We start from the raw sequence: 7,465 nt of genomic DNA, 5'->3' as shown, positions 1-7,465 counted from the left end.
TACTACTACTACTACTACTACTACTATATATACTATATATATATATATATATATATATATATATATATATATATATATATATATATATATATATAATATATATATATGCTGGGAGGGAGAAAGAGTTTTTGACTTCAAAACATCTTTTATTTTGAATTTATCCTTTTGGATGGTTTAATGTTAGTGATAATTGACATCCTCTGAGAAGTTGAAATACTATTTGATACATATGCTTTAAAAAACTGGCACGTTATTATCCGCATGAATTTGCCCAACTTTTGTTTAAGTGCAATGACTTTATGATTATCTGATAAACTGCCTTATTAAGGATGGTATGACAGGAAAGTTAATGACAATAGATGCAATTAAAGTTTTGATTTAGAAATTTTTACTTACTATATTTGAAGATGTGAGGATATGGAAATGAAATTACTGTTTGCGGAATCAAAACTAGAAGGAATTGAGAGTTTGAAAATAGAGCTCAAAAATGCTCATCAAATTAATCAACAGCTCAGAGATGAAGTCTTGCTGGTTACCCTTAATTTCTTATCATTTGTTTGCATAATTTAAATTTCGAAAAATTAATTTTATTATAGCTATGTGAGAAAAGATTTCTTAATCGCTCAGTTAATTTTATCAAAGTCGTCAACGATTGACTATGATAAATGATCGAAATTACTGAATTGATTTTAATGTATTTTGGTTTCGATTCCAAACCATCAATTATGTATTAAAGCATTCCTATATAATTAATGGTTTTGCTTATTTTTAGCTTCAGAAGCGATTGGAAAAGGAAGGTTCTAGGTCAAAGTCACGGATTAGGTCAATGAAACTTGACACTTCGCAAATGATAGCTGAGGTTCATTGCTTTACGTATTTTGAATTCTTCGTGTAGTTCCAAGATCCAAGATATGCAATATGTTATGCTGAATTCATTGACAGTCGATGTTTGAATTCATATTATCATCCTCTTAAAATTCAATTACATGGGTTTACATGAATTTCAATGATTTCGAAAGCATTTCTTTTGCAGGTAGTCCGACTGAAGAGTTTATTGGTGCATGAAGAAAGGACGAAGGAATCTGCAAGGGCTAAAGCTCGAAAGTTCGAAGATGAGTTAATGATTGAGAGGAGACGCTGCACTGAATTCAGCGCTGTCTTTGAAAGAGCCAAAAAAGTTTTCTTTTCTCTTTTTTTTCAACTTCCTCTCTTATTAGATTCCTAGAGGTGTTAATTCTTAGTATCATTTTTTTTTCCTTCTTACAAAATATTAATAGGGAATGAGAGCATACTAGAGTTTTGTGGTCTGTGAACGATAAGCATTCACCAAAATAATTATCATCAAATTACAAGTATGGCCAGTCATAAATAAAGTGTTTTCTTACATAACAGTTCAAATAATCAGTTTCAATCCCTTATCTTTTCAAATTATTTTCCGAAACAGTTGCACTCTCAACAGTGTGAAGCCGCGCAGCACAAATATTTGTCTCTTCTCTCTGTTTGTCAGAAACAGCAGTCACATATTCTCGATTTGTATGCCAAGATTGAGGTAATCTCATATTAAAAAAAAATAATGAACGTGGAATTGCTCTGTCTTTTAATCTCGTTTTTAAGGAGTTTTGGTTGTAACTTGTGACCTTAAAATCCTCAACAGTTTTATAACTCTAGGAGATCGTGGCACTACCATATTCTGAGAGGATGATAAGGATAGAACCCCAGATGTTGTCTCCAAGAAGTTCTCTTAGCGAAATGTGCTTTTCGAATGGCACTTCACAGTAAGTTGTAGATATTTGGCTGTGATTTTATCTTTCCTTTATTCCTTTTTAAGTGGAATTTCACTGAAAATAATAAATTTTGATTTTTACCAATCTTTTCTACTTATTTGGTCATTTCAGTTTTCCCCATGTATATTATTGCAGAGGAAGTTTTTTTCCATCCGAATTATTCGATGAAGAAAATGAAAATGATAAGGATAGTAGCGATATAAATGGTGAGACCCTTGTGTCATTATCTAAGAATGATCCCAAGGATGGAGTTCTGTCGCTTTCTTCTTGAAACATTATTTTAGTGAGTTATCAATTGATTGGGAAATTAAAATTTTGACTAGAAAGCCGCTTCTTTTTAGGAAAGAATTATGACTAACTTAATTAAAGACAAAAGCAATTATTTGAGTTAAGCGCCGCTACATCTTTTTCATGATTATTTTTAATTAACTGTTTTTATGCTGATTGTTTTTTAGAAGTTCAAAATCTTTTACTTTTTTCATAACTGATTTTACGTACTAGTTTATTGGAAATTTGGCCAAGCTGGAAGGGAAACAAGAGATCTTTTTTTGTTATAATGTTGGATGAATATTTTGTTGTACTGCACGACTTTTCAAGAAATTTGCTGGATTTTAAAGTATTTTAAAATATGCTCCATAATACTAACGTGATAAAAGTTACAGATTGGTAGACGTCTGATTTTTCACATTTTGTTACATAAAACAATTTTGCTACACGGCGAGAGATACTATTGGCATGTTGTTTTTGATTCTCGGTTTTATATATTATGTTAACCCTGTTTTCATCGTGGTCCATTATTCTGGAAATAAGTGACTTTGAGTTTTCAAGTAATTAATTTGACAGATCAAATGCATTCATATTTCCGAAACTTTATTGTGGCATCTCATATGGGTGCCTGTCCATTTTATAACTTGTTTACTCTGAAAAAGCTCATAAATTTTTGAACAACATAAGGTATTGTATCAACGGAGTTTATAGAGTGGAATATTCAACTGGAACATTGTAATTCCAATGAAAGTCCACAGATACACAAGGTAGTCTTTTTGAACAAGCATCTTCAATTGTTGGAAGCCGTAACCACGAGTTAAGAAATGTCAAGTGTGTAAATAGTCTTATGTTACTAAAAAAGGAATCGTTTGTTGATGTGGGAGTGACAAAGTTGTTTTCATTGCTTTTATTTTTAACACTTTAAATCGAAGCACAACTCATCACTTCGCGCACTACATTCATTTGCTGTTAATTGGGTACGTCGGTTTTTTTATTTTGGGAAATGTTCGAAAAGAATAATTTCTTTATTAAAAAGTAATTTTCTGTAGACCTGTTCTGGTATTGCTGCATTTCCAATGCGAAGGTTCACTCCTTAAATATTGTTTCTATTGCTTATCTAAAATATCGTTCGAGTTTATATGTTGAATAATTTGAATAAATAGAAGAATTTTTAATTAGTGTGATTGGAAGTGAGCTATAAATAGGAGAATCTTTAATTAGTGTGGTTGGAAGTGAGCTATAAATAGGAGAATCTTTAATTAGTGTGATTGGAAGCGAGCTGCAACAATTTGGACATGATAACAACAAATAGATCTTTAAAGTTACGAACGCTGAGACAATTTAAATCTTAAAATGTCATGGAAACCTTTTTTCTTGCAGAAAGCCATACTAAGCAGAAATAAACAGAAATTTTGCGAGTGTTCGTGGCTAAAGAAATGAAAGTGTTCGCTTAGGTCATATGTCATCGTTTTTGCTCTCTTTGCTACAACTCATTCACTTTCAACCGCTCTTCTCTTCACCGCTCTGTCGAACAGGGATGACATCGATCATTCCTGGTACTTACAATTGCTATGTTCATTTATACTTACGATGAGAAAGCCAGAAATCTTTATACTTAAGGCCAACTGGTCTTTCCTTCGTTCCAGCCTAAAATAGCTGCGAAGATCGATTAACTGTTTGAAGAGTATATTTCACTTACAAATGTGATGCAAAATGAGCTCCTAAATCTATTGGAATCTGTTGAAAGATTACAAAAGGGAGCTGAAACAGTGAAGTTCATCAAGTGTGGTATCTGTCCTTTGGGAAAACAAATGATTTCGGCGACAAACAAGAAATCAAGCAGAATGTAAGAAGTCAATGTCAAGAAATCCTTAATCTGTTTCACTTGAATTCAAGGAACTGTCAATTGCAAACATTCCATTTACAAGTGGTGGCGATTAGAAATATGTGATGCTAAACAAGAAGACAGTTCCTCTGGTAGCGATCTAGAACTGTTCTAAATCTGTTTGAAACCTTCGAATTCTGGTCACTCGGAAATGAATAAAAAATCTTTGTTAGTCAATCCATTAAGTTCCCATTCGTGAGATTTTATTCGTATAATCCGCCATTATCGGGTTATCCTTGTTTTCGACAGCGCGGATGATCTGCAAAATATTTGCATCTTTCTATTATGCTTTTGCGAAACCCTCCAAAAAACACGACTAAGAAAGTGCAGAATATTTCGAATTTAGAAATATTATGTGGCAGAAAGTATGAAACTAGCACGTCACACATGTATTACTCAAGAATTACCTGAAGACACCAGGTATAGGTAATGCACGTGCATGTTTTATTCGGGTAGTTTTTTGCAATCAAAGAATTTTCATTTCGATGAGAATTGGCATCTTAGGTTTGTTTGTTTAAAGTTTTCAATTATTAGAAGAAACTGCGTATTACGGTCGCTTACAAGGCAAAATCATTCAATATCGCATTGCTCAATATTCACGTAAAGAATTACATCAAAATATGGATGAAGTGAAACTTAAAGAATATGTTGATGCTGCTTTACGCAAAGCTGTCAAGGTATGTTATCAGGTTGTGCAGGACGGAATTCTAAAATTCACGGAGTGGTGAAGAGACTCCAGTAGTCAACCGTTTTCTTCTCTATTAATATCAGGTAAAAGTAAACCAGAATGTATTCAAATAGAATTCAGTTTAAGTCCAATAAAACCTGTTGAAAAAAAGATATATTTGCCAAATAGTGAATTTGATGACTTGGAAAGATCACTGTTGGATAGTTATCAGAATGTGACTTATAGTTGGTCGTTAATCAGAATATACATTTAGTTGTGGGAGGATGTAATTGATGTTAAATTCATTGAATGGCCTCATACAAAAGCAAATATTGAAGTAATATTCGCAACATTTTATCATGGTGATAAATATCCATTTGACGGAAAAGGAAATGAATTAGCGCATACGTTTTACCCGAACGATCTTATATGGCATGGACAAATTCACATTGACGATAGCGAACCATGGTTTGTGCCATTTAGTCTTTCAGCTGAGCACCGTATATAACTGTCGCTTTTAAGACTGATGGTCTCGCTCGAAAATTAGATGCTGTTAATAAAATAATACTTTATAATTTCAATATTTTGATGACAACCTAAAAATAATGATAATTACGATTCTTTTTGAGGGGTCCAAGTGGCAGAAACTTGAATTGGGTGATGGCACATGAACTAGGTCATGTATTAGGCCTTGAGCACAGTCATGATGAATCGTTGATGACATCGCATTATCAAGGTTTCGAAGGAACGGTACCAAAACTGCATTATTGCGATATTGCTCTGATACAGTCATTGTATGGTTCGTTATTTGCTCCCGGCCACGACAAAAAATATAATAGCATTTGGGAATAAATTTAGAAAATGAAACATTTAATCTTTCTACACTTGACAAGAAAATCTATTTTTGTATCTGTATAGAAGCCTCTTCTATCCAGAAAGTGCACTTAAAAAGTAGAGCCATGAAGATCAAGTCAGTTAACTGAAAGGAATAAAAGAGAGAAATCAAACACAATATCTAGAAAACTTTAATTCACATTGGATTTGAGAAAACGAATCTAAATTCTAATTTAATTGCAAATGTTTCCTTTATGTTTATGATTGGATAAAATACATTTCGAATTTTGCAGGTAAGAAAAATCACAGAAATGAATAAACAAAAAATATTGGTCGATAAATCTTTTCAGCACAATTGTCGTTGATGCTATACTCGCTTTCTTAAGCAATAATAATGTTGTCTTTAAAGGTAATAAACTTGCAAAGTTTAGTTTCATCAATAATATGTTGATGTACGTCGCAAGGATACTAACAGCGATAATAACTAAAATCCATTCATTGATTTAGATGCAATATGGAAGCGTCATTTCAAATACGGTTACTGCCGACAACAGAACATTTGTTTCGTGACCTAATAAATGCCGTTTTTTTTTTTTTTTTGAATTATAAAACGCAAGATTCATTCGTACTTCTGGTTTTTTGAATCTCTCAACCGTACCTCTATTTTGTAGACCATTGCTCTTGGTCTACAAAATAAACCCCATAACCCTAACTGGTGCTGCGATTACATGCAATTCTAACTGTTCGTAGAGATTAGCTAGCAATATTTTACTCATCAAAGCTTCTTAATAACATTCCTTAAACGGTTAGTACATTTAAGTTTTATTTCAAAAACTGATAAAGCTATTTAAAAGGAAATACAGACGATACAGAGGAAATACATTTAAAAAAGCCTTTTAATTTCATTCAAGGATTTTTTTTTTGATATAATAAACTTTACTAGATATCTCAAATCAGAAATTGTTCCTATGGTTGGTATTGCTTCTTTGTTATTAATCAATCAGCTATTCTTTTGAATATTATCTATCATGTGATTTCAAATCTTCAGTCCGTGAATCACTAATACTCAAGTTAACGCTAATACTTATTGCTAATATTCAAGTTAGCTAACATAAAATTTCTACAATTATTTCCACTGCCTTTCTTGCGAATAGTACACACAGTCTACATTGGATTTAATAATAAGCTCAGACATCGGTGGAAATTTTTAATCTGTGAATTTCTAAAACCTGATGTTAAATTTTGTAATCAACATACCACTTCGAAAATACCACTGCAGGGGAAAGCGAATCTGCGAGAAGCAGTCAAAGTGTGGTCAAAGAAGATAATTAGCGTTCAAAGTTCAGGATGCTCCTTCCTTCCAAAAATGATTTAATATTTACTTTTGGATTAAAACTACAGAAAAATACTAGTTGAAAATATGCCAGAAGTCGATACGATTTTCTTTACTTTGTTGTTTGCACGAAATATATTCGGATTCTCCTTTTTTTTAAAATAAGCTTTAAAAAGAAGTGGAGATAATATTCAATGTTGATATAATTACGGCCACCAAGGGTCGGGCCACTTTACCCTTACTTGTAAATCAATTTAAATATCTGCAGGATTTGTGGTGGATTTTTTTCTGAATCGTGGAGTGTGATGTCGATCAATAGCCAAATATCACCAGTGTTGTCGATCGGCTTCCTAAGATCCGCTGGGCTGATTTGAATTGGATTGTGTTGTGTTGGGTCAGGCTGAGTTGCATTGAGTTGAGTTGGGTTGCGACAGGAGGCTGTTGAGTTGATTTGGGTTGCAAGAAGCTGAGTTGAATTGATTTGGGTTGCGTTGAGCGGAATTGAAGTGAAGCGTATTGAGTCCACACCGGATTGTAAAGCCTTTATTGACCATAATGATTTAGCCGATTTACAATAGGGTTTATATGCATTAGAGAGTGGGAGTGGTTTAAATGAAATGTTAAAAAAGGGTGTTCATTTAGATACAAAAGGAACTGTAAAGATCCAATTACATAAGCATTGTAGCAAGAACAGA

General features: G+C 32.9%; 2 protein-coding genes across 3 annotated transcripts in view; both read left to right on the top strand.

Annotated features, from left to right (window-relative positions):
- The window catches only part of LOAG_17043, a gene marked incomplete at its 5' end in the record, with an annotated part of 11,348 nt that extends 8,297 nt beyond the window's left edge, over positions 1–3,051 (top strand). Inside the window, 7 exons of one of the 2 annotated variants that reach the window (XM_020449703.1) lie at positions 408–531; positions 773–859; positions 1,034–1,177; positions 1,445–1,549; positions 1,669–1,775; positions 1,920–2,067; positions 2,447–3,051. In XM_020449703.1, the coding sequence (XP_020306724.1) occupies positions 408–531; positions 773–859; positions 1,034–1,177; positions 1,445–1,549; positions 1,669–1,775; positions 1,920–2,055 (703 nt within the window). In that variant the 3' untranslated portion in view covers positions 2,056–2,067; positions 2,447–3,051. Of the gene's footprint in view, positions 1–407; positions 532–772; positions 860–1,033; positions 1,178–1,444; positions 1,550–1,668; positions 1,776–1,919; positions 2,312–2,446 lie in introns of those variants that run through there. The other variant, XM_020449704.1, reaches the window with a different exon arrangement.
- Positions 3,052–4,427: 1,376 nt separating this feature from the next.
- LOAG_11015 (hypothetical protein) lies at positions 4,428–5,455 on the top strand (the record flags this gene model as incomplete). The annotated part of the gene is made up of 3 exons (XM_003146538.2): positions 4,428–4,613; positions 4,878–5,071; positions 5,233–5,455. The coding sequence occupies exons 1-3, from the start codon at positions 4,557–4,559 to the stop codon at positions 5,453–5,455; spliced, it is 474 nt and encodes a 157-aa protein (XP_003146586.2). The 5' UTR covers positions 4,428–4,556.
- Positions 5,456–7,465: the final 2,010 nt, after the last annotated feature.

This window comes from Loa loa (genome assembly GCF_000183805.2).
Source record: "Loa loa unplaced genomic scaffold supercont3.36, whole genome shotgun sequence".
Taxonomy (NCBI): Eukaryota; Metazoa; Nematoda; class Chromadorea; order Rhabditida; family Onchocercidae; genus Loa; species Loa loa.
Note: the sequence above shows the minus strand (reverse complement) of the source record. Positions and strands in the feature narration are given on the sequence as shown.